Source organism: Centrocercus urophasianus, unplaced genomic scaffold (assembly GCF_019232065.1).
Source record: "Centrocercus urophasianus isolate 14NV4802_14NV808 unplaced genomic scaffold, USGS_Curo_1.0 seq_10, whole genome shotgun sequence".
Taxonomy (NCBI): domain Eukaryota; kingdom Metazoa; phylum Chordata; class Aves; order Galliformes; family Phasianidae; genus Centrocercus; species Centrocercus urophasianus.
Genome location: NW_024884142.1, coordinates 8,645,979 through 8,673,253, shown reverse-complemented (window position 1 = coordinate 8,673,253; position 27,275 = coordinate 8,645,979). Strand labels below are relative to the sequence as shown.

The 27,275-nt window shown below is 45.3% G+C and overlaps 1 protein-coding gene and 1 long non-coding RNA gene across 3 annotated transcripts in view; one reads left to right on the top strand and one right to left on the bottom strand.

Moving 5' to 3' along the window:
* Positions 1-17,734, bottom strand: part of YWHAQ (tyrosine 3-monooxygenase/tryptophan 5-monooxygenase activation protein theta) — a 26,455-nt gene extending 8,721 nt beyond the window's left edge. The window contains exons 1-2 of the mRNA XM_042827905.1: positions 17,633-17,734; positions 16,316-16,700 (exon numbers count right to left, since the gene is read on the bottom strand). Coding sequence (XP_042683839.1) covers positions 16,316-16,609 — 294 coding nt within the window. The 5' untranslated portion in view covers positions 16,610-16,700; positions 17,633-17,734. The remainder of the gene's footprint in view (positions 1-16,315; positions 16,701-17,632) is intronic.
* On the top strand, positions 16,852-27,275 carry LOC122165170. Of its 2 annotated transcripts, none has more exons than XR_006170418.1 (2): positions 16,852-16,935; positions 21,316-27,275. It is a non-coding gene; the product is annotated as an uncharacterized LOC122165170 (long non-coding RNA). The 2 variants fall into 2 exon arrangements; XR_006170417.1 differs by lacking the exon at positions 16,852-16,935 and adding an exon at positions 17,874-17,958.

Sequence of the window (27,275 nt, the reverse complement as noted above, 5' to 3'; positions counted from 1 at the left end):
CTGTCTTTAAAAGCAATAATGGGCTGAAAGACCACAGCTACAGTATAGGTAAGCTGGCGTTGAACTTGTACAGGATTTGCTGCTGCACACGTCTATGGGGCCTGATGAGATTCATCGTAGGATTCTGAATCGACCATCAATACCATGAGCCTTCTCTCAGTTGTTTGGCAACAGCACAGGTGTTCAACCTTTTGGCTTGCCACATGGAGTGAAGAACTGTCTCAGGCCACATACAAAATATAAACCAGTTACTGCACTTCAGTAACTTCATGTTTTCATTTAAAAAAAAACTGTAAAAGCAACCATAAAGCTAGTAGGATATCTGACCTTGTTTCTGAAAAAACTAATGCCTGAGTCTGGTTTGATGGCAGCGGCTGTAATTCTTAGTGAGCTCTCAAGGTGCTCATCAGAGATTTCTCATGACATTTTATTTTTCCTGTGCTTCACCTTGAAAACAGTTGCCCACAAACGTACGTACTGCCAAGAAGTGATGACATGAAGCCAAACCAGGCTGCCTGATGGGGCAGAGGCACAGCCATCAGGACCCAGGGCAGGTGCAGGATGAGCTGCGCTGGGCTGAATGCAGCTTGCACATTGGGAAAGGCTGGTCAACAGTCTGCAGAAACTGCAGAGGCTCCAGTCAGCTGGAAGCTGCCAAATGTTATTCCAATTTTCAAGAAAGGCAGAAAAGACTCGTAATTATAGGTCTGTCAGTTTCGCTTCAGTGTCTGGTAAAATTATGGAGAGAGTTATTCAAAGTCACCTGAAAGACAATGCAGTCATCTGACAAAACTAACATGGGTTCATGAAGGCAAAATCATGTCTTACTAACTTAATATCCTTCTGTGACAAATATACCTGCCTAGGGAATGCGTGGTTTGTGGGTTTTAGAAGAGCTTCTACAGCCATCTCTCACAGTATCCTCCTGGACACATAGCTGGACTCACAAGTATGAGCCTGACGCTTCAAGCCCATCAAAGTTGTAGTAAATGGAGTTACACCAGGCTGCTGACCCAACAACAGCAGGGCTCCCCATAGCTCAACTCTAGGGCCAGCTATCTTCAGTGTTTCCATCAATGACCCAGACACCGGAGTTGAGTGCACACTAAGTAAGTATGCACACATTAAATTAGGAGGAGTTGTTGATTCTCTTCAGGCCCTACAGAGATGCACAGTGTGCCAGTGCATCCTCAAAGCGCTGCCTGCATCATGCAGGCTTGAAACCTCATGATTCCATGCAGAAGTCTGAGAAAACTACCAGAAAAAAAAGTCAATGTTCGGAAAGTCTTTTTCAGACAGCAAAGAGCAAGTTACATATGCTGCTTTATTTCCTAGGTGCTCCTCAGCTGGGGGAGTGGAAGTGTCCAGACAGCAGCTCTCACTGACAGCTCATCGCTGATTTAGGGCCTCCAAAATCATCATCACACCACATAAGGTTTTACACTTGGGCTAGAGGAATCCCAGGCATCGATACAGACTGGAAGGAGCAGTCCTTGAGAGCAGCCCTGTGGAGAAGGACCTGGGGGCCCTGATGGATGAAAAGCTTAACATGAGCCAGCAGTGTGCCCTTGCAGCTCAGCAAGCGATATACTGGGCTCCAACAGAACAGGGGAGGCCAGCAGGGACAGGGAGGTGATTGTCCCCCTCTACTCTGCTCTTGTGAGGCCCCATCTGGAGTACTGCATTCAGGTCTGGAACCTCCAGTACAAGAAAGACAGGGAGCTGTTGGAGAGGGTGCAGAGAAGAGCCACAAAGATGACCAGGGGGCTGGAGCATCTCCTACAAAGGCTGAGGGAGCTGGGCTTGTTCAGCCTGGGAAAAGAAGGCTGCAAGGTGACCTCATTGCAGCCTTCCAGTGCCTAAAGGGAGCCTACAATCAGAAGGGGGGGGTCAACTCTTTGAAAGGGTAGATAACTGCAGGACAAGGGGAAATGGTTTTAAGTTGAGGGAGGGGAGATTTATGTTGGATGTCAGGTGGAAGTTCTTTACAGAGAGAGTGGTGAGGTGCTGGAACAGGCTGCCCAGAGAGGTTGTGGATGCCCTGCGCCTGGAGTGTTCAAGGCCAGGTTGGATGGGGCCCTGGGCAGCCTGGTCTGGTGTTAGATATGGATGTTTGTGGCCCTGCATGAGGAAGGGGGGTTGGAGCTTGATGATCCTTGAGGTCCCTTCCAACTCTGACCATTCAGTGATTCTGTGGTAAGAGATCTGCACCTCTACCACTGAGAGTGGAGCATATTTGTTCCCCATTTGTGTATCTTTTTTTTTTTTTTTTTTTTTTTTAAATAGCCTTAAGTGGACCAAGATTTTGTGTTTATCAGTCATGTAGGACAGAAGAGAATGCAAACAGACTGAGTAAAGCTAATTTATCTCTATCCTGATTATCTTTCAAATCTGTAAGGTATTTGGAATGCTTAGTGAGCCATTCATCTCAAGACATCATCATTATCATGTCTTGCAATCCATCATACCCTCCCTCTAATAGATGGAAAATGCTGGTAGGGCAGTGAGAGCTGACATGCATGTTAAGAATTTGCTTCGCAGTAACAGACTAGAAAACTCCAGATGTCCTACAACCACTCCCCATTTGGGCTTTTCTGTCTTTCCATCATACAGCAATCAGTCACAGAACCTTACATCAAGTACAAGTTTAATCACGGAATCACAGAATCACAGAATTGTAGGGGTTGGAAGGGACCTCCAGAGATCATCGAGTCCAACCCCCCTGCCAAAGCAGGTTCCCTACAGCAGGTCGCACAGGTCGGCATCCAGGCAGGTCTGGAACATCTCCAGAGAAGGAGACTCCACCACCTCCCTGGGCAGCCTGTTCCAGTGCTCCGTCACCTCACTGTAAAGAAGTTCTTGCGCACATTTGTGCTGAACTTCCTATGCTGCAGTTTCCGGCCGTTTCCCCTCGTCCTGTCTCCACTCACCACTGAAAAGAGTCCGGCCTCACCATTCTGCCCCCCACACCTTAGATATTTATAGACCTGGATCAGGTCCCCTCTCAGCCTTCTTTTCTCAAGGCTGAACAGACCCAGTTCACTCAGCCTTTCTTCATAGCAGAGATGCTCCAGGCCCTTCACCATCTTCGTGGCCCTCCGCTGGACTCTTTCCCAGAGATCCCTGTCTTTTTTGTACTGTGGAGCCCAGAACTGGATGCAGTACTCCAGATGAGGCCTCACCAGGGCAGAGTAGAGGGGGAGGATCGCCTCCCTCGACCTGCTGGCCACGCTCTTTTTAATGCACCCCAGGATGCCATTGGCCCTCTTGGCCACAAGGGCACACTGCTGGCTCATGGCCAACCTGTGATCCACCAGGACACCCAAGTCCCTCTCTGCAGAGCTCCCCTCCAGCAGCTCATCCCCCAACCTGTACTGGTGCATGCAATTATTCCCCCCCAGATGCAAGACTCTACACTTGCTTTTGTTAAACCTCATCTGTTTTTTTTCTGCCCAGCTCTCCAGCCTGTCCAGGTCTCGCTGAATGGCAGCACAGCCTTCAGGCGTGTCAGCCAATCCTCCCAACTTCGTATCATTAGCAAACTTGCTGAGGGTGGCCATTATCCCCTCATCAAGGTCACTGATGAAGACGTTGAACAAGACCGGACCCAGCACCGACCCCTGAGGAACACCGCTGGTTACAGGCCTCCAACCGGACTCTGCACCGCCAACAATGACCCTCTGTGCTCTGCCAGTCAGCCAGTTCTCAACCCACCTCACTGTCCACTCATCTATCCCACAGTTAATAGTAACTTAATTAACTTATTATTAACTTAATTATTAATTATCAACTTATTAACTTAATAATTAGTTAACTTACTATTAACTTAGTTATTAACTTAGTTATTAGTAACTAAAATGAAAATGGGCAGCCTGAACAATGAGGGAGATCTCAGCCACCTCAAAATTTGTTACGGCAAGTTTTACTGACAAACAGAGTTGGGGACTCCCATATGTATGATTTCAAGAAAGTTTCGTAATATGTCAGACTGCCATTTCAATTCATGTAGACCAAATGTGCCTATTATTTATTTATTTTTTTTTTAATCTAAGGGGGCACGGACCAGGTTAGAGAAGTGTATGTATACAGTTGGCACCATCAAAATCTGCAATGGCTCTTAGTATCTTTTAAAGAACTAGTAATTACCTGTTCTAGCAAATGAAACATACCTTAGATGCCTCCTTGAAAAGCCACATGATACTCGAGTCCTTTTCTGCTGGCTTGCCCTGCTGCTGAGTGACTCTCCAAACCACAAGCGGTATGAAGAAGCAGGAGTCAAGAGTCTGTTCTCAAACCAGACCATTTCAGGATGACTGCATGAGAATAGGTTTGCACTGTGACAGTCTGTGGTTGGATCTGCCGCTTCCTGTACACACGTTATTCTCCAGCAGCACACTGACCCTCCTGCATTGTGACAGGATTTCCCCTCTTCCTTCCCATTAGCGTTGCTTACATATCTCAATTCACTTCTACCTTTGCAGAGGGCCAACACTTCCCATCCTTTCAACATCAAGTTCCCATAGACAACCTATTAACATCAAGCTCCCATAGACAATATTCTTATCCCACCCCCCCACCAAAGGGAGGCCCTTTTAAAAAAAAAAAAAAACAACAGAAAGAATAAACTTATTTCCTAAAGAGATGCCAGCAACATGGTCTCTGGAGCAGATCCACAGCTGCCTGAAGGGGCCATGTTAGGAAGCCAGTTAGGAACCTCTAAACAAACCATTTCTTCCCCCTCTAAAGCCGAATTTTATTGTGATACCCTCCCTCAACCATTGGCACACTTATTCCTTTACATGACAAAAACAACCCTATATTTCAATTGCCTTTTTGGACCCTTCTCTAATTCTCCTTTTGCTCTCTCCCAACTGAGAAGCTTTACCATTACTTTCACTCTTCCCTCACTGTGTAAGCAGGAACAATGGTTAGCATGTAGCCACAGCATCAGACCATTGCAACCAGACCAAGCCAGAAACATTACATCTAATTCAACTGCTCTCATCACATCCTTATCATTATGCCTTACGAAATGCAAGCCCTGAAGGAATAAGCCAGCCATGTATTCACTTGGAGTACCTGACAGAGACAGAGAAGTTCCCTAAAGACTCAGACCCCTCATAATTATTTGTGCATGCATCCAGCCCCTACAATTCATGAACCAGCTGCATGCCATGCATGCTTTCTCCTGCCCCCTTTTCCAGAGAAGTCAGCCTCCTCCCCACAATCTATTTCAGAAGAGAAGTTTGCCTTAGGGTATCAAGTTCAACCACAACACGCACTAAGTATCTTCTGCACAACTTAGCTATGTATTATGTTTGAACAGAAGAGAAATAATACCACTTTCTGATCTGTGCTGTTCTCTCTCCTCACATACTTTGCTGTCAAGATTCCTGATAGCCAAGAAGATCTTTAAGCAGCACACTCAGTACTAAGTTGATAGCTGCCTTCAGCACCTGCACCGGTATTGCATATGCTTTTCTTACTGAATGCCATTAACGTATTTGCATATCAATGTTACTTAATGGCTTTGGCGTCTATTCTTCACATTTACCAGTTTAATACTAAAGGATGAACATGAACCAGGTCAGTTCCAAAGACTATCTACTTCGGGGTTCTGGGTGGCTGGAGACCATGACATTTGTGGGACCCTCCCAACTCAGGCACTTCTATGATTAGAAGTAGCTCAAGGTCTGTTTTTCAAAGCAAGCTAAAGTTACTGCAGACTTCCAGAAGCAATTTATTTAATGTCAAGCCACTAAAAGACTCATCTGCATTGGGTTTTACCTTTGTCACCAACTTGATTTGGTGCTACATTACTTACATTCCATCAAGAAAGAAATAGAGCCAGTTAATACCAAGATCAAGCATCACAAGCAGCAACGTCCTCCAGAAGTCTGCTTCCAGGAACATCAACTGCATAGGCTGTGCCTGGTCGGAAGAAGCGTGCTGATGTTCAAAATCCCTGGCAGTTTCATGAATAGAGTTCTGATAAAGTTTGATTTTTCAAGTCAGACTATTTCAGCAACATTCTCGTGCTTAAGACCTTGACGTCTTACTTCAAGTTAATTAAAACAGCTTATTCCATTACCATCTCCATCTTTTGGGCATAGAATTTTGCTATTCTTTAAAAGCAAGCATAATAGTTTGTGGGGAAGCAATCTGGATTTGCAGGTTTTAGTGACTGAAGAGAAATATTCACACTAGGGTTTCACTAGCATGATCAAAATAAAGTATCTGCAGAAAAGAAATCTCATTAGGATTTCTCCTTGACAGAAAGAGAAGCAAATCAATATTTACATGTATAGTATTAAAAATGTTGCAACCTTCCATTGCCAAGAAAGAAGTTCAGAAATGGAATAAAAAGAGATCAGCTCCTCAAACTTCAGCTTCTCCAGCGCTCTGCTGTCCAAACGCTCCTCAGCCCTACCAGAGGACGTGCTCCTCAGTATTCTTTAAGAGACCAGGTTCAGTACCTTCAGGTCTCCCAGGCATTCCTCCCTCAGCTGATGCAGAACGTTCTGTATTTTCCATTTTTATTTAAGATTTTGAAGTTAACCACCAGAACACATTATACAGGTGAGAACAGGTAACTTTAATTAGCTGAACGTTGTACTTGCCTGCAACAGCACACACTGGTCAAACTCCACCAAGACAAACAGCTGCGTGTAAGCAAAGAAACTGTTTCAAAGTAAATCTATTTTTGAGGCAAGGTACCTCAGAAACAAACACACACACATATGCTCAGAGTACATGTCAGAACTCTTTTTTCAGTAAGTTAACTCATTGTTCCAAACATAGATTCAAGGTCACACTCAGTCTCAACTGGGAGACAAGCAGCTTAAATCCAACAGACACGCTATGCAAAGCGCACAACCCTCCCAAATTCAGCCAGGCCTACAACATGCAAAATACTGGAGACTAAGGAATTTTCCCAGTTGTAAGTCCATCGTAGCCCCGTATGAGATAGGTCACCTATAAGCAGATCCAGGGAAGTGGTTTCCACCAATCGCAATAGAAAAAAAATAAAGCTGAGAAGTTGAGACGGTTCAGAGCAATGCATTCCTTCAAGGCAATTATCACCTGCAAGTTTAAACAGTCCAAGTGTTACGTGTTCCAAACCACCTGACAGCACAGACCAGTGCTGTATGCTCTGACCTCTCAGTCAGACCTGTACTCACATACAACCTCCTGTTTTGACTGTCTAGTACACGGGTATTCTAAGAGCCCCTGACTAGTTCAAGTCTCAGTCAGTCATTCCAAAGTCCACAGCATGACTCACTGCTACCTAGGTGTGTTTTAACATTCAGCAGTTGTTTTCTTGACAGGAAAGGGAGAGTCCCTGCTGTAGCACTAAAGATCACTTTACTTTCAAAACTAATTCAGCAGAAGTAAGCGCTTCATCCTTCTGGATTCAAGCTCTCAGCATCACCTCCTTTGGGGAGAGCATTAAACAGTTTCCATGCAGACCTCCTAAGACATCTGTACTACAGATGCATATATTGAACAAAATATGCATGTGCCTTTCCAATAATGGCACGACCTTGCAAGATGACCTGACAAAGCACCACAGAAAAGAGGCAAACACCAGGCACAGAAACAGAGAGATGACCTAATTCATCTTTTCCATTCAGTCCTCAGCAGCTGTCTACACAGTTTTAAGAACTGGCAGTCTGTATTTAGGACTGGCCCTGAACGATCTGGAATCCCATTTAGTAGATGCATTGGGAACTTCAGCTACAGCACATCTGCCCCCACCATTCCCACCTGAGGCAGAGATCGATTTCATCTAGCATTAGCATTCCATGCTTACATTACTCCTAAAGCAAGAAGTTAAGTTCTGTGGTCCCCAAAGAACTACGTAAGCCAGGAACACTAAGCGTGGAAATGCAAGTTCTCCTTTCCATAGGTCTTCATCAGACAAAGCCAACAATCCAGCAAAAGCCAAAGGATTATTCAAGTTCTCATGAAAGATGCCTGAAGCCTGACAGTTTTTTCTCCTGCCAAAGAGAAATGAGTTCAAAAAGTGTTATTTTTTCAATAATTGCAGTTTCTGATTAAATAATAGCTATACAGTACAGCCAAAGCTCTCAGGAAAGGGTGGGTTTTTTTTTCCTTTGTATGGACAGGTTAATCTCCAACTGATCAGTAGCTTTCTTCCATAACTCCATTTACAGATTTCCCCTGATATACTTCCAGTGTTATTTTACACTTAGCAAACATATTACTGATAATAAATTCTTCCCTTCAGGACCTTGACTACCTAGAAGTCTCCTCCTGTGTGCTCCATTTGCAGTCTTCCATAATGACAGAATAGCAGTCCAAGCCTAAATTTGCATTTAAAAACTACTTACGTGATCTGCGGCCATGGAAGTGCTGAAGGCCCTGAGATACAAGACCAGCAACACTCAAAGCGAACCCAGAGCAAGGAGCTACACAGGGTTTACTGGCAGCCGCTCCTGTGCGGCCAACTTGTTTTTAAAGCCAACCTTTCAAGCTGTCAAATGAACTCTAAGCAACAGCTCTCTGATTGTTTTTATTCAGTTCACTTTTTGCTCTGTTTGGAAGCCCTAGATCAAAGGCTTGTTATCACTGACAGCCAGAAAGGTAATAGAATTTCATGTGCTTCCCTCTCTCTCACTGCTCAGAGCTGCTGGAAGAGCCTTTTGTATTGCTCTACTCCATGGTAACTTCGAGGAGAGACAAATATATGGGTTTTTATTTAGCCCATTAAGAGTATGCCAGTAATTTGTTATCCTCCACCCAGACAACCTTAAGCTAAGGAAGTCTAACAACTCTAAGTTCTGAGAGCTAAATGCCAACATTCCAGATAACCTCTAACAAGTTCTCATAGAAAGCCAGCCCTGACTTTGGTGCTAAGTCCCTGCCTGCCCACCTCCACGTACAACAATCTCCACTTACAAGAACTTCACAGCATTCATTCATCTGGCATTGAAACTTCCTGAGGAAGTTTTATCCAGAAAATAAGATGGTGTCAGCCTGGTATGACTGTATGTAGGACATTTAGCATCAGAGCAAACAGCTTCCTGCTTTCAGAGCATAATGTGGCTCCTGTATCTATAGGAATTAAAGGCTAGAATACACTTTCATCAATGTTAGGAATTGGTACAACACCACTTACTTTGTTCCTTTTACAAACTAAGAAGAAAGCACAAACAAGACCACAGGTAACTCGGGACTTCTTGGTTTACAGGCCTTCTATGTTTTGGTGGGTGCTCAGAGCCATAGGACATGGAATTATTTCCAGTGCCTGGTATGGCTGCAGAGCCCAGTTCACATGAACTGCCATTCCGATGCATGGGGTGAATGACACAAACTAGAAGGCAGCTGTATGCTCAGCTGCAGCTTCCTGGAAATAAGTGAGGAGGAACCTGGAAGGCTCAAACCACTGAACAACGCGGAGCTGTACGAAATTAAGCACTGCAAGTCATCAAGAATAGTCTTACTTAGCTAGTCAGCCCCCAATTGAATTAGACTCATGCTAACTGTCAAGTACAAAAGCATTTGAACACTACAGTAACACTCAGGGTCAGCAAACCCATGGTTCTTGTATGGGAACTGCTGAGTCACGGCCTGAACCTCTGATGGATCACCTGAGGCGAGCCGTGAGTCAGCCAGAGGAGCACAGGTGAAGGCAATTCACCTGTGCTGCTGAAAGGTGTGGAGCCTGGCTGCACCTCTCCTAGACCTATTTAAGAGCTGGCTACCAGTGGGGAAGGATCTCTTCAGTAGAGGCGATCTCCAGGTGTTTTGTGAGTGAGCCCAGGATAGGGGTAAGCCTTCTATTTATTCTCTTTTGATACCATAGTCTGCTTTGCCTAACTCTCTTGTTTATTTTGTGATTATAACATCCTAATATCTTTGATTATACAGTTCTCAAAGACCAAAAGCATAACATAAAAGAAGAAGAGAGATTTACAGAACTGAGACAGCACAGATCATTAACAAACACCTCCGCCCCACAAACTAAAGAGAAGAAGATATCGCCATCACTGCTTTAGCACCGTCCCCATCACCTCCAGTTTTCCTCATTGCCCTCCTCTGAAAACCTGGTGCTCCCCGTTACTGAAAGCAGAGTATCAGGCTTCGGCTCCCATACAGAAACAACCACAAGTCTATGGCTCTCACGACATGCCAGCCAACCCCAATTTGTATTTATGCCTTCCTAAAGATACAAACTACTCAGCCTTCAAGCTCTACAATGTTCCTTCTACTTCAAGTTCTATTTCTTCAATATAGAGACTTCTACTCTTTATTTTAAAAAGGCATCTATTGTACAACTATCTGCTGTTGTTCTCTGCTCACCTGCTGGATAGGAAAAATGCCTGCATGAGAGTGATTTAGAAGCAGCTGTTACGTGTCACTTCCTCAGCAGGGTAAAAAAAAATTCCAACATAGGTGCCTTTTGTTACCTTCCAAGTATGTCCCATTTCCTCAGCACCAGCACACCAATAAGAGACCTCCACTACATCTAATAATTCTTGATGAACAAGAAGTATTATAGGCGCTTTAACAGGCTCGACTACAACCATGCTAGTTAATCTACAGCTTAACCTAATTAAAATATGGATTTGACACCACAGATGGATGAAGCTTTGGCTGCCCCACTCTCAACAGCTAGGTCACCTGCATTAGTGCTATGGCTTCCTATTCCCATTACTGCACACCCTGCTTCTCTCAGGAGAACACTGGAGCCACTAGTAGCTGTGACTTTGCAGGAGTGCTAATGATCACTTCCTGAACTCTTAAGAGCAGACATGCCTCAAGCCAATGCTTTTCTACCTTCCACAGACATTAATTAACCCCATTCTCAGCTTCACCTCAAGATTTAGATATCTGTGTATATCAAATCAGTGATCTGAACTCACCCCAACAGCTTCTAAAAAAGGAAATAAGGCTGCACGCACAAATAGAGGCACAAGCTTCCAGGACCTCAGACAGAATGCTTTGCTGCCATTTATCCTGCATCCTTCACCACTCCGCACACATTTCAGAAGTTCAGCATCCAGCAGGGTGGGTGGCATGCTGCAAGGGATGGCTGCACAGGAGGGAGAATCCCCTGTGCTATTTTTACTGTGATCCAGCAGATCTCAGTCACTCTAAGAACCTCCATGCATTCTAGGACTGCTCCTACAACTCTCAATCCTTTCTCAGAAACAGATTCAGTTTTCCTTGTAGGAAAACACGTAGCACTCCGGCAGCAGATTCTAATGAAGGACAAAAAAAAAAAAAAAAAAAAAAAAAAAAAAAAAAAAGACCTAAGATACAGCTATGAGTAAGTTAAATATAGAATTCATGATCTGAACTTAAATTTAAAACAGTCTTCAATGGTAACTCCACAACTGGGGATGTGCCAAGAAGTACTGTTCCCAATCTAAGGCCTGGCTCCGTGCCATGAAGTAGCTGCTTTTTAGCCAGTTACTCACGAGGGTGAGTCAACAGCATTTGCTTCAATGTAAAGATGGCAAAAAATGACTTGAGGCACTACCCCAACTGCTGTCAGGAGAACTGATACCAGTCGCAAAGCACCGTTAACTGCAATGGTTAGTGTATCTGATCTTCAGATTAATGCTGCATCTTAGCTCCCATCCTCAGAAGACTGTAACGCCCCTTTACTCAGATGCCACTTTCACCTCTACAGCACTTTCTGTATGAACTTCGGCAGCTCATTTAGAATAGGAAAGCAGAAAGAAACAGATTTTGTTCGTGTAACAGCACCAAGCTGACATTTACTGAACTTACCAGATGCTTTGAGCACCCTGGTCTAGAGGGAGGTGTCCCTGCCTATAGCAGGGCATTGGAATTAGATGGTCTTAAAGCCAAACCATTCTATGATGCCCACATGTACAATTCAAAAATTAAACAATAAATCAGGATTTCCATTTTTTCTGAGGACAAAGATAACAGCAGTGAAAAACAGGGTTAGGTTCAAAGCTTGTTCATCATTTGACACCGGGTAATTTTAGTTGAAATCAGGAATCTATTTGCTTTTGCATTAATCCGACTTCATTTTCACTGAAATAATTAATTTGTGCTGCTGGAAAAGCAGTGTCTTCTAATACATGGTTTTCAATGGTGGTTGGTTGTTGTTGGGTTTTTTTTTTTTTGCTTTCTTTTTCAGTTAAATAGGTTATCTCTAGAACAAGATCCACAGTAAAACCAGAAGGACAGAGACTTTACCCTTAGTATTCGTTGTTTCTTAATTACACGAAGCAGAAGTATTAACAATGCTGCAGTCTGAAGAGGGAGGGTGAGGAGGAAGGAAGGAAAGGGGAGCTGGCAAAAGCAACATGCTAAGCCACACTTTCAGAATTGAACGCTGCAACCTCACAGAAGATCAAACATTTACAAGCATCCTCTAAACCTGAAGGCACTAATAACTGAAGTGAGGTACATCCTCCTGCTCAAGACTAGTTCATTACAGGTACTGCCCACAGGGTACAGAAAAGAACCACCAGCACAAGCAACACTCCCTTCAGTCCGTTCTTCAAACTCCAAGATGCACTCTCTCCCCCATTTCCTAGAAATACCTGACAGGTGCAATGGAGAGCTGTTTGTGGAAGACATCCTGAAGGGGCATCTGGAAACAAGCAAGAAACCTCACATCTCTAAGTCTTCTGCAGTAACTGAAGAACCAGATTAGAACAACGGTTTGCGTTTCAGCTACAGCCGTGAGGATGTAACCAGCACCATACTGCTGTTTCAAGGCCTTTGCAGCTTTAGCCACCACCTCTTCACCAAGTTCTAAGCCATAAGCAAGCAGCCATCAGAACTCTCTCTCTACTGCTCCATGAAGGGCACAAATCACACTGAGACCCAGACACAGCCCATACGCTGCGCTACCAAATACGTGAGGGAAAAAATGCTCCAGAAGCCGGTGAAAAGTTAAGTGCTTTCAGTCAAGGGTTGGTGTCCTGCTTCTCATTACACTATTTTCCTTCCCCTTCCCCAAAAGAGCCTGAACATAATGCAAGTTCCTGACATGCCAAGGGACCTAGTTTATCAAACCCAGCACTTTGATCCACATACTCAGACAAGTCTCATTTAAAAGTTACCCTCCTGGAAAACCTGAGGAACCCAGAATCACAGCCTGATATCACACATCTCACAGTCAAAGTTTCTTACATTATTTCATTGATGACACGAAAATCATTACTGCTTCCATCCCTTCTATTATCCAGCCACCCTGCCTTGAAATCACCCGCTGAATGTGAAAGAAACATGAACTTTGCTCTCAAGGTGGATGGGGCGAGTAAAGTTGCCAACCTATTTCTCTATTCATAAAGAAAAGGGTTTCCAGAACCATTTGGACTCTGATTCCTAAGGAGCAATCCAACATCAATTCTCTCAGTTACAAGATAATCCAGCCATCAGTGCAGGAATAAAACTTGTTGGTGTCACTTTCAATTAAAGCATTTCATGCACACTGTTTGACAAATCATACAATTTCTTCACTGAAGAGTCATTTCAAAGACCAGTCACCAAATCAAGAGCTGAGAAGAGCTCAGACCACATCTGCTCCTACTTGGATGGCAGACATTCAACATTTTCACTTCTTGGCACAAGATGCAATCTCTCACACCTTACTACAGCTACTGACAAGGCACACTGATTACATAATTAGTAACACAGATGTATGTTTTCATACATTTTTATGTATACAGATGCGCACAAGTATATGCACATTTGAGATATACCTCTCTATATGATTTTGGATGCTCCTACTCTCGTGATGTTTAAGTCCTTATCAAGCCACAGCCTAAAGTCATGCCTTATCTAATTATTTTGAGGCATTCTTCATAGCAAAGGAGTAATTATGGATTCAGTGTTGGCGGTTTCACCAGCAATCAGCAGTATTTTGTAACGCTAGCACAGGTATTTCTACAAGAGCAAATACATTTCACTTTGAAAAGCTATGCCATGCCAGAAATCAAAAAAATTTTTGAAAAAAAACCTGTCAGTGGTATGACTAACAGCAGCCACTCCACCCAGTGCATCCACCCTTGCTAAATCCAAATATCCAGATGACAAGCAACCTTTCCATACTACTTGCCAGCAGTTGCTTCAGCTTAGCTGCCTTCCCAGAACTGAAAAAGCATCACCAAAGTTCAAATTCAAAGATCAAAAGATGTCTAAAGATGCAAGCAGACACCATAATATTAGTAGCTAAGAAATACCATTCGAAGATGAAGGAATCAAAAGTTCTTTGTGGCTTAGCTTTAGGAAACCCATCCTTTGTAGTGCCTGCACATTATAAGTTTCAACCTCGGCTGCTGACTCACGGGGCAGAGCAGCAGTAGGTAGATGGAGGAGGAAAGAAGCAGAGCAGAACGTAACTGCGCATGGCACTCAACAGAGAGTAAAAGCACAAAGGCTTGCAGCAGGTAACTGTCATCTCCGAGCAAGAGACACACCTTAGCCAGCAGGGTGGAACTGGGCAGGCATGCTCATCTGGAGGTTTCTATCTTCACTTCCTGCAGCCTTCCGGGCAAGGAGGATGAAGCTACCAACCAGACTGTGGCTGTTAACAAAGGAAACGGACTAGAACTTGGGGAAGATGACAGTTACAGGGCAGGAGAAGCTCACCTTCCCTACACGAGAGGTTTGTGCTAGCACTGCTGCACACCATTAGACACAACTAGAATAATTTCAGTATAACCACTGCTTAATATGGCTTGTCAATTTACCATCCAGAGGTGTTCAACCTTCCCAGACAAACACAAACACAAGCTCCGTGTTACAATGGCACAGCATGGGATTTTACTCATAACCTACCCTTAGGATCCATATCTCAGAGGACAGAAGCAGATTAAGAAGTCTGAAGAATAAGCTCTATGCTCAGGTCTCAAGAAGCTGGTTCCAAAGGGAATCCAAAGAAGATGGAGCAGAATCACAATGGCATTAGTATCAACACCCAAATTTCAGCGCCAATCTTTTCACAGGAAACCACAATCAGTGCCCTATACAAGTTGCACCATTTTCACAAAGGTGAAGCTTTTGCAAATTAACTATAGGCACAACTGTAGAAACAATTTCTTTGGAAAATGGAGAATCTTAAACACACCAAGAAATTGATTCAGTTCATTCAATGAATGTATTTCCAAGTTATTTTCAAGCAACAGTAACTCATTTCAGAGAAGTCTCTAACTTGTGGTTAGAAACTAATCTAGGTGGCAGCATGCAAGGAAGCACATAGGTAGTTTCAGCACAATCCAAAGCAGCACCCTTGTACTTGAACCAGAACACTTATCAAGATGCAAATTCTGCTACTTTTAAACTCAGGTCTCCTAACCCAATTCAGGGTTAAATCAAAAACTTACTTGCTTCCTTTCTCATGCTTGCAATACTAGACATCAAAAATACACAGCATAACCACTGAAGACTGCATGCCACACCATTACCACTGCACTACACACACACAGCTTCCTGCAGCCAGAATATCTTGATCACACAGAATAGGTTCGCATACTTTCCATACTGCTGACACAGGTCTGTGGAGCTCCTGCTGCACTGCAATGCTGCTTCACTATCAAAAGCATCTGGAATCCTGCTCCTGGCACAGAGATATATTTACTCCTGGGCTTTGAAACACGCTCAGGTGTACTATACCTGTCATAGAATATCCTGTTTCCAAACCTCAGTTGATCATTAGTCCAAAATTTGCTGCATATTTGTTTTGAACAGACCCCAATAAGTCAACTTGAGTCTGACAAAGCCAATTTCTACCTCTTTCTTTCCAACTTCTAAAGAAAGATGTCTTACTTAATAAAATTATATTTTATTATCTAAGAAAGAAAATCTAAAAATGTCTTTTGAAGGCCTCTGTTTTTCCTTGCATGAAGCAGCACATTATATGAACACCAATAATTTAAATGCACTTAACAAGTTACTAGCTCCTACTTTAAGAAATAAAGGGCTTTCATTTTCTTTTCAGTTTACCTTATGAAGTTGAGCTTACTAACGACAGCACCAACAAGCATGAGTCTAAATTCTCTGCATCTCTGTGCTCAGCTAGTGTAGTACTGCACACAGGTCACTTCATCAGACACACATCTCAAATACAGCTGAGCACATCTCAATTACCTCTGCACATACAGCACCCACAGCAAACTGCAGATGATTTTCTGCCTCACAATAACCGACACAGCAGCTACAAAAGTTACTGCACTGACTCCCCCCACCGCAGCATAATACCTCACATGTTCCCCAGCCAATTGCCCACCTTCGCTCCTGAAAACAGCAGCATACCGCTTCTCTCACGATAAAACACAGAAGAAGCAAAGCCCCCACTCACCAGTACAGTGGTGCAGATGGACCTGAGCTCAGACTCCACCTTCTCCCTATAGTCCTTGATAAGCTGCATCTTCTTGTCGCTGGTGTCTGTCTTTTGCTCGATGCTGGAGATAACTCTCCAGGCAGAGCGTCGCCCCCCCACCACATTCTTGTAGGCCACGGAGAGCAGGTTGCGCTCCTCGTTGGACAGCTCGGCCCCCTGCTCCGTCACCGCCTTCATGCAGGTGGCCATGTCGTCGTAGCGCTCGGCCTGCTCCGCCAGCTTGGCTTTCTGGATCAACTCGGTCTTATCCATGGTGGCCGGCGGCGGGGCGAGGGCAGTATCGTAGCAAAGGCAGGAGAAGCCGGGAACGTCACGCCGCCAGCGAGAGAACGAGCCTCAGAGCCTGCCAGGAGAAGGATGGCGACCGTGACTCCGGGAGCCGGCGCTTCGCACCGCGCCCTCGCAGCCCGCTTACCGGGGCCGCAGGGAGCTCCCCATCCCCACACGCGTCCCGCGGCGCAGCGCCGGTACCCTCCCACCCTGCGGCAGGGACGGGCGCCGGTCCCGGTGCCCGCCCCGGGGAAACGACAGCGCGGAGACCCAGCCAGGGACGGGACGCAGCTCCAGCCGAGGAGCCGGTAAGAAGCACCGGCGTACTGAGCGGCTTCTTGTCCTCACCCTGCGCGCCCCGTGCGAGCGCACCGAAGCGCTGCTAAACGCGGGGACGCGCAGGAGGACGGCCGGCTCCCAGAGAGCCCCTTCGTGCCCGCACCCCGCAGGGGAGGGCCGAAGGAAGGCGGGATACGGAAAAAGATACTTCAAAAGAAAGCGAGCGGCGCGGTGCGCTCGGCCCCGAGGCCGCAGCCCAGCGGGGCGGGAGGCGATACCGGGACCGGGCGGGGCCCCGCGGGCAGCACGGGCCGCTTCGCCTCCTGGTGGCGGGGCGCGGCGGGACCGACCCTCCCCCCGGCGGGAGCGGCCCCGGCCCGGGACTGAGGCCTTCCATTCCCATCCAGGAGCGCCACGGGCGTCGCCGGGCGGGGTCAGGTTCGGGGACGAGGCGAGGGCGGGGGCCCGACGGCTTCGCGGCGGCCTCGTCCCCCGGGACGGCGGGGCTGGGGGCGCCGAGGCGGGAGGCGGCGGCAGAGCGGGAAGGTCGGGGCCTGGAGCGGAGGGGAAAAGCCCCGGCGGGTGTGAAATGGCGGCGCCGCCCGGCGGCTCCTTCCGCCGCCCGCGGCCGCCGAACGCTCCGCACCGCGCTCACAAAATGGAGGACGAGGAGCCGAGGCGAGGCGGGGCCCGGCGGCCGCCGGTGGAACGCGGCGCCGTGCTCACCTGAGTCCGCTACGCTAGGCCGGGCCGCGGGCGGCACCCGATCGGCTGTGCCTCGCTCGGGGCTGTGGCGGAGAGAAAGAGCCGCTCCCGTCGCGGGCGAGAGCCAGCGCTAAAGGGCGTTGGCACAGGCAAGCCTACCCGCTGCTCAGCCCGCGCCCACGCGGCCAATCGCGGCCTCTTCTGCGAGCCCGGCTCCGCCCCCCTGCGCCCGCACAGCCAATCCGAGGACGGCGCGCCGCCGCGGGGGCGAGCGCAGGCAGAGCACAAGCTCGGTTGGCCCGTGGGCTGCGGCTGGGGCCACGGGGTTTCCTCCAATTAGATCCAGGGTGAGATGACGTCACTGTCGCCATAGCGATACTGCTACAACCCCCCCCGAGCCCCCCCTCCGCTCTCCCCCGGCAGCCCGGGCCTGGCAGCGGCGCGGGAGCGGGCGAGGGCGGCGAGTGGGGGCGCGGCCCGTGCGGGGGTGTCCGTGCTGAGAGGGGGGCGGGCCTCGCCGCGCCCTCTGCGCTGTGGCGCCGGAGGGCTGTGCGGGGCGGGCTCGGTGCGAGGGGCCGCGGCTGAGGGGCCGGGGGCGGGTGTCGTACCGGAGGTGCCTCCAACAAAGGGCGGCTGTGGGAGGACAAAGTGCGTGGTCCCGAGGCCGGGTTGGAGGCGGGCTGCCCGGCGCCCTCCTGGCGCGTTCGCTCCGCGCGGGAATGCCGCCTTTGTGTCGGCGGCCGCGCGTTTCCCAGCGAGAGATTTCCAGGAGCCGCTGGCAGATGCCCGCGGCCGAGCCGTGGCCCGGGAGCCCGGTGACAGGAAATTGCTCGTGAAGAGTTAATGGCGCTGTGCCGTGGGGCCCCGGGCAGGGAGAGGCCGGCGCTGCCATGGGCAGCGATCGATACATTTGCTTTTGCCCCCGTTCCGATTTCACCTGGACTTAATTTGCAGGAAGTCGTAGATGCAGTGCACTGAGGCAGGAGTTTTAGGCTCTTACTGTTAGTACATACAAATAATAAAGTAATGCCCATCCATCGTGAGCCAGCTGTTGTGTGCGTCTCCAAAAGCTGCCCAGATCCCCGAGGATCTGGAGAGGATCTCCGCTAACGGGAGAGCGGCCTTGTGCCTGCGTCACTGTGCTCAGGAGGGCTCCAAAGCCCTTTGGTCCATCAGGCCTCAGGCTCGTACATCCCTTCACACAGCACACCATGTCTGTGAAGCAGTGAAATCCCTCACCTTTGCTTTCAGCATCACCAAATTTAGTCATGTCCAGCAACTCCGGCATCCTGACAGGATGATGAATGCTCTGAATCACCTCAGGATGTTGTCGTCTCAGCTCCTGTCTATGTTTGGATAGGGCTGCGATGATGCACGTGGGCATGAGGTCTGTGCTGTGAACCAATGCTGTTGGTCATTTAAGTGGGGGATGCATTTATTCTATTATAAAAGAGAGCCTATTGATAGTACTCCTTGTGAAGTTAACGAAACTCTTTCAGAAAGAAATGGAAATGTATTACTCTCTCTTAGAAATAACTGTCCTGGCAATTTCCTATGGCTTTAGTTTGCCTTTTTGTTCTTTCTTGACAGTAGGATATTCTCTTGTTTTCACCAGATCCCAAGTCATCATCTCAATTTACATGTGAAGCAACAACCAAAATCGACCAGTTGTGCTACAAAACCTGTGATTAATATCTTGTCTCCATCAGAGACAAAACTATTTCACCGTTAAGACACAGAGTGTGGATTTCACTTAAGGAAGGATAGCTGATCTAATCAAGGCTACCTCCCTCACTGATTCCCCTCCAAAATTGTAATAGTGTTACAATTAGTCTCTCACACAACATAGCCCATACCTCCTTCCCACCTACTGAGAACTTGCATGAAGAGGGGAGATTTAGATTGGGAATAAAGAAAAAGGTTTTTATACAATAAGGGGAGCAAGTCACTGGCACAGGTTGCCCAGAGAGGTGGTGGATGCTCCATCCCTGGAGATGCTCAAGCTCAGGCTGGTTGAGGCTCTGAGCACCTGATGGAGCTATGGGTGTCCCTGTTTACTGCAAGGGAGCTGGACCACATGACCTTTAAGGGTCCCTTCCGACTCAAATGATTCTATGACTAAGAGCTGCAGAACTGTCTTATAAGTGTGGAAGTGCTGGTCACAGCAGGGCTGTGTGCAGAGAGCTGTGTGATGAGCCAGGACATAACTGCACATGCTGTGCAGTCGCTGTGTCTACAGGTCAGCGGCATGGCTTGCGTAGCTGATTCCAGAGCTGTGCTACAGTTTCTGTCGGGCATCTGTTCTGGGGGCTTTAGAGCACCATATGGTTTTAAAAATCACAGTCATAATCTTGTTTCCCCGTTGGAACCCTGTCTTGAAGTAGGAATTATGATCTTTCATGAGAGGAGGCTGGAAGAAGTTGTTGTGTTTAGATTAACAAAAGTTAGGCGGAGATTTGGTGCCTGAAAGGAGGTTAAGCATTGGTAGATTATTGTATTGGTATTGGTATTTAAATGTAAGACAATGTATAAAACGGGCATTGATGAAGTTACACTGTGAATTAGAAGATCTGGTATTTTCAGAGCAATGAGATTGTGGAGCAACTTTCCTGCACTGAGAGCTGCGAGCCCGTCTGCTTTGAAATCGAGTCCTGATCAATCTATAAAAGTGCTTATGTGATACAGTTGCCTGAGATAGCAGGAGACTAAACTCCAGAAGCTTTCCAATTCCTTGTTTCTATTTAATGTTGCTTTTAATGCTTATTCCATGTATAATTTAATGCACGATTTACTGCACAGCACTATCATCCATTAAATAAAAATATTAATTTCCTTTAGAGCATTTTAGAAATGCTGTCATCCTGCTAAACATTAACAGTGTTATCTGTGTAACACCATTATGAAATGGATGGCATTATCTTTTCTTATGTCCAGGAAATGAAAAAATAACACCTCTAGATACCTGTGTGGTGAAATATAAGGATTCCTTTTGCAGCGTGTTGGACAATCAAAGGCTTACATTTCAACTTTCTAATGCTTACATGTATTCAGAGTCCACTTCTCATTGACTTTAGATGTGCCTATGGATGTTCAGCATCTCAGCAGCTCACATAACAAATTACTCAACTGAGGTGGGGCAGAAAATGAGGAATACACATAACACAAATTCCTTAGATTTGCATGTGAATTTGAGGATGGAGTTAGAATTCAGCTTTCTAGAGGTTTAATCATTTGCCGTAACTTTAAGGCTGCTTTCCCTTTCTTTACCTCACCTTTTTCTCAGCTCTTGCCCATATTCTCCCTAGTCTTGCCCTCCCTCCTGTAATTCCTTACCTACTTCTACTCACTGGCCTTTTCTTTTTCTCAGCTCCCAAGAAAACCTGTGAGTGGAGGACAGGGCTTGCTTAAGAGGACTGAACATTCAGTAGTCTTATGTGAGAGCTGGACTATGGAGGCTTGAGAAAATGTACTGGCAAATTTTAAGACGTTTCCTGAGCATACTCAAATTGAGTTTTTTTGTGAAGTTTACCACATTTGGGTGGTTTTCCATGAAACCTGCAGAAGACTTGACCTCAACTGGCCAACTTCTTGCTAAGTTTAAAGGAGCCACTCTAGTGGTTGTGGATGGTTTGGAGACTTGGGAACAAAGGAATAAGGTGAAAGTCTTTTGTTACACTACCGTATTTTGTGTTTACTCTGTAAAGGTGCTGGAGATTGACAGAAGTGCTCTTCATGTTAAACCTACATTAAAGGTAAAAAGACACCCATCTACGAGGCGAAAGCATCACCATCGTCCAGTAAGTAACACATAACTGTGAGCTTCTGGGACCAAGCTCTTTAGACTTTATTCAGCCTGACTCCACATTGTATCTGCATTATGCTGTGAGGAAGGCCACAGGACTTCCTATGTTTTGAAAATACTTGCAGGGTTCGTTCATTACTGTGTTAAACAAGTCACTTCAGGGAGGGCAAGCCTCTAAAGGAAGTTGTTGAGTGTGTAGGCTTATAATGGGTGCAGTTTTTCTGCAAACTGTGTCCTCATGGGAGAAGAAAAATCACAACATGTCTGGGTTAGGAAGGTGAGTGTCAGTGTGGGGTGGTGGCATTGAATTTCATGTCTACTGCTGTTCACCATTTGTCTGGTTTAGCTTGCTGCATGTTAAGTGTATCTGTGCTGGGAGTCATTTGTCTTTGCTGCTGAAGGATGATGCTGATGGTTATTGATACCTGCTGCTGGGGCAAATGCTGCTGTAGCCTGATAGACTGGAGCAGCTATTGATCATGGGTGGTAGTAAAATCTCAGTATTTGACACTTGCTTTTTCATACCATTGCAGTTGTTAATGTTAAATTCCACCTCTCTCTCTGGATGTGAAATTACTGTCACTTTATTGCATATAACTGTGTTTCTCTGCATCTTTTCCTTCTGTGTTGTGTGGTACAGAGGAGTGGAAGAAACTCTGGGGAGTGCAGTCAAATCTCTTTTATCCAAGTGAGCTGCCTACCTCCCTGCCACAGGCCTGGGAGGATGCTGGCTGGACACAGAGCAGTTCCTCTTTGTGCTGTTTGGATAAGAACACAGGCCTGGCAGTGCTGGCCCCAAGCAGGTCCAAGGAACCTCTTGCAGAGTGGCTCTTAAGCCTTAGGGCCAGTCTAGGCTGCAGATGCCAGGAGAGAGCTGTGAAGGAGTCCCAGAGGGGATTCCTCTCCCGAAATGCCATGCATGGGTCTAGTGAGGCCTAAGGACAAAACTTTTGAAGATATCCCTTGTGCCTCTTTTTGTTTTGCCTGTCCCTGTCCCAAAAACTGTGACTTGCAAGGGGAAGGGCAGAGGAGCCAGCTGGGGATAATGACATCCATGAAAGTTGAGGTGTGTCTTTTTTTTATGGAAATGAAACAAACAGTCTTGTAATGGATTCTGTTCAGTTAAATGCAACTTGTTCTGCCAAAACATAATAAAGCGCCCGCTCTTGCATGAACAAACAGGAGTGGCAGAAGTCACAGAGACTGCCAAGTAAATGTTATCCTCCTGAAGCTTATCCTATTGGGAGGTAACAATAGGACCCCTAGAAATAAGATAAATGCAGCTAATTTCCTCATAATGGTGATTTGATTATTCTTTCTTTACAAGTAACTAGTTCCCTTTTCTAATTATATAGCTTGCTTTTATCCAAGAAAAATTACCCAATTTATGAGAGTGAACCATTAAAGTCACTCATCTGTGAAGAGCTTATTGTAGTGCCAGCTTCAGAAAACATCTCTATTGCAAGGGATACATATAGATTTTTGTATCTTCTGCTGTTTTGCTAACGGTCGTGACAAATGAGAAAGCAGATAGCAGGAATGGATGTGTAAGTGGAAATGAAATCACAGGGCTGGGAGCATAGACCCTTACACCCATGTAGCGTGTCTTTAAAGCAGGGAGAAGGTCTTGGAGGGAAAGGGGGTACAAAGGAACAAGACAGAAATGTGTGATGTTCTGCTGGTGGTTGGCGACCCTGCACATAGCAGGGGGGTTGAAACTAGACGGCCATTATGGTCCTTTTCAATCCAGGCCATTCTGTGATTCTATGATTCCTTCTCTGGCAGCTGCTCTAGGGCTCTCCAAAGGGGAGATGGGACTTCACCCAACCCGACTGCACAGCGGGAAGGGAGTGTTGGTGTGTAGCCAGGAGCATGGTGAGTTTGGGAGAGAGCTCAGGTTCCGCTGGTAGGCTGCTGCTGGCTGCTCTGATCAGTCTGGTTGTCCAAAACTGTGTAGCGAGGGATGTAAGCGACATAGCTGGTGCAGAGGTGTACACCCTCCTACTGATGATATTAAATCAAACAACAGTTGCAAAATGTAGACAAGCATTTGATCCAAAAGCATCCATTCTCTGTATAAGTAAAACATAATCCTTTGCTCTATGATATTATCATATTAATGATGATAGGTATTGAAGGTCAAGGATTTGTCTGAATTGGGAAGCTGACTGTTAAAGAAATCAAAAGAAGCATCTGTACAGTTATGTAAGGTGGGGTAATTCCCCATGTGAAAAGTGTTCTAGAAAAAAAGCCACTTTTATTCTGAAATGCTTCTGCTAAGGGATCAATAACAGCAGAACTGCAATTATCAGATTATTCTCAGTGTTGGCAAACCATAAGAACAAAGGATATAAGGGAGAGGACAGAAAAGATGGGGTAGGAAAGAAGGTAGAGAAGCAATGCCTGTGGGACAGCTATCCAGACTCCTGTGAACTCTGCAAGCCAAAATAAAGGTTGTAGAAAGAATCAGAACAGAAGTTTGTTTCATGGTAAGCTATTTTTTTCAAACTCTGTTCTGAAGTGTTCCTGTGTTAGCTTCCCATGCCAATAGGATGTGTGCATACCGAACTTTTTCTTACAATCTGTAATGGAAAGAGTCTTGGTTATGAATTTATTTAGGACTCAATACAGCCTTTTTTGTATGCAGATCAGAAATCTGAAGACTATGACAAAGCATGTTAGGTCCCTACCTAGTTGTGATTGCATGCCCAGTACACAGTAGTGATTTATATGCAGAATGAAGTAATTTTTCAGTTGAAAAAGGGGATGACATGTGCATGTATGTGTGTATGCATATATGCATATTTTAGGCTTAAAGCTCTTTGATAAGCCAAGAACAGGACACTATGTCTGCATCTTTAATAATTGAGCTTCTTGTAGTGTTTAGCATACAACATCTTTGCTTTACTGAAATATTTTATCACGGTCATATACTGTGATTATAAGCAAGCTGCTTAATGATGACCCATGCTAATGCAAATTGTGTCACTTAACTACTTGCATTAATATTGTAGGAAGCCTCAGATACATGGAATGAGCATCCATGGAGTTGCAAGCAAGAGAAAAGAATGAGACTAGTGAAAGAGGTCTCTAGGCAATGAGTTGTCTCCTACATTAGTGGGATGAGCTTACCTATGGGAAGTTTTCCCTTCTGGAGAAACCTAAGTGAGAGATACTCCCTCCACCCCTTTCTTCTCTTCCCATTCTGCTGCTAATGAGAGAGTAAAGCTTTCAGTTGAGGTAAACAGCTATGCCTACAATATGTAGCCCCAAAACATCAAGGTAACACATCGTGGTTTGCTGTGTTAGGTAATGCTTTTTCTGTAGTGGGAGATACTTCTGAATAGAGAGACTTAAAGGTGAGACTCATTCATGGATGAGTAGATGAGGGGTTTAGTGTGAGGGTACTACATGTTCACTATGGCAAACAGGGATACTGGGAGGAGTTTTTAGAACTAATTTCCATGTACTTAAACACCGGAGACTTTCAAACAGAATACACAACTGTAATTAAATTCTGATATTTATTTCATTCTGTTTCTTTATAGGATTCCTCCTAGTGCAGCTAAATTGTTCTTGTTCTTCTCAAATTATTCTTGTTCGTGTAACTTTCAGTAAATGTTTTTCAGCGGTTAATACTTACTGATACACAGCTAGCATGCTCCCTCCTTGTTCTTACCAACAGGGAGTTCTGTGAATTCGTTTAATTTATGTAAGTTTGAGCACCATGTTTTTTATAAAACTGCCTATGCTTAGAAGTTATGCATGGATCATCAAAATGGTAAGATAATTAAGAGGAAAGCTTTAGGATAAAAGATTTCGTTAACTATATCAAGTGTTCCATAAATCTGTTTTTCTAACATCATAGCAATCTTAGCTACTTTATTCAAAACTTTCCAAGTTTGATATTTTTTATTTCCTTGGTTAATTTTAAATATAGAGTGATTTTCTTATCTTTTCCTTATCTCCAGCATAAGAAACTTCTCAAAGCTGAAGTTTTATTGATCGTTACTTTTCCAGCAGCCCCTCCTTGTGTTTCAGCAGATAACACTGGATCAGAGCCAGAGCTGTTCCTGGCTTCATTCCAAACATTTCCCTGAAAATGAATGCACAAACTGCCCATCCTTCCTATACTATGGACTCAGTGTGCATAATACAGAAGAAACGTCTGGTTTTGTAATGTGATGCCAAAAACAAAGCTTTCATTACTCCTTGTGAATAGGTATTTCTTCTTAGTGTGCATAACTTAAAAAATATGTCGTTGCTGTTATTGTGGCTGTCATACTATTCCATTCTGGAATCTGGAATATTACAAAAATGAAATACTATATGAGAAGTGAACCTTGACAGACATTTTCCTAGAACATATCTGAAGCGACCTTTCTGGGAACAAATGAATAAAATTCATCCTTCTCAAAGCAACGGTCAATTTGTTCTTAAGAGCCATCAAATCTGTGGCTTGTACACATATTTTGTCCAGTGAAAAAGCATAATTTTCCTTTTTTCTTTTAGATGGAAAATGGCAATCAGTTATACCTCTCAAGTCTGGAAGGCCTTTCTGCTTGAAATGCTCTTCGAGTCTGGGTCATGACACAAAGTGCTGCGCCTTGGCGTTGGTGTAATGGGTTTTCTTTTTTGACCAGCACCCTGTTGTCTTCAGGTTTTTAAACTGTAAGACAGTTAAACCATTTTAAACAACTCATCCTGACTCCAAACATTTTTGTAAGAAAATAGTCCTTTGGTGAAGTTGACTAGATTGGCAGGTAGCCATCAATGAGGGCAGAAAACCGTTATGTACGTAGGAGAATATTGTAACCGTCTCTGCTAGGTAGCTGCCCAGGTACCATGCTGGCATGCTGGCAGCAGTCTATGTAGACATGATGTGAAATAACAAAGACTTCACCTGGCCAGCAGTTGTTTGAGAAATAATTAGTTCTCCAGTTTCATGAGTTTACAAAGGAGCTAAGAACCCATTTTGGAGTCTTGTGGAATAATTAGAATTTCTGCATTGAATTTTTGTTGAATATGAATTAACTCTTACAGATTAATAGGATGATGTATCCTGGAATATAAATGCTGTTTTACAGGATTTTGCTAGGACACTCCCCAAAAAGACACGTGAGTTCCTCCCTTGTAGGTACAGTTCCAAGTTCCTGAAATTTTGAGCATGGAGGCCCTAGCATCTCTTTGTTGCCTGCAGAAGGCATTTCCAGAGGACAATTCTTCCCATCCCACTGAGACTCTGGAAAAGTCTCTTTCCAGATCCTTTAGCAGCTGCACTCCTGACAAAATGAAACTGGCTGAACATAAGGCAAAGGCTAGCAATATGAGAGCAGTTTGATAAATATTCATCATGGCTGAAGTTTCCTCCTCATGGACCAATACAGAGACTATATACTATTTGAGTGGAGGCTGAGTTCACTCAGGAGGTGCCCAAGTGGTGGTCAGGCCCTCACTGACATTGTATGTAGAGCTGAATTTCATATTGTTTAAAGCATCATTTGTCAGGACCCTGATTTCTCTAGATTTTCTCCCTTTGTATCACACATACTTTCATTCAAAATCATACTTCCTTCAGGTGGAGAGGAATATTCTGCATTGCTGATGCAGTTGACTTTATGATTGTTGGCACACAGCAGTTTAATAGGTTTGAGCAAACAGTAGTTGCAGAGCCCAGTAGATACAATGATTGTCATCAGGAGTCATTTAGTGCTTTCTTTTACAGGGCACAAACTCCCTGTGACTCACACTAACAGGATAAGGTCAGATTTTCATGTGGCGTAAATCAGAGGAAAACGTTGCCTGTGGTAATGTGTGCGTTTTCTCTATTAAATTAATTAAAGATTTTTTTCTTGTGTGCTC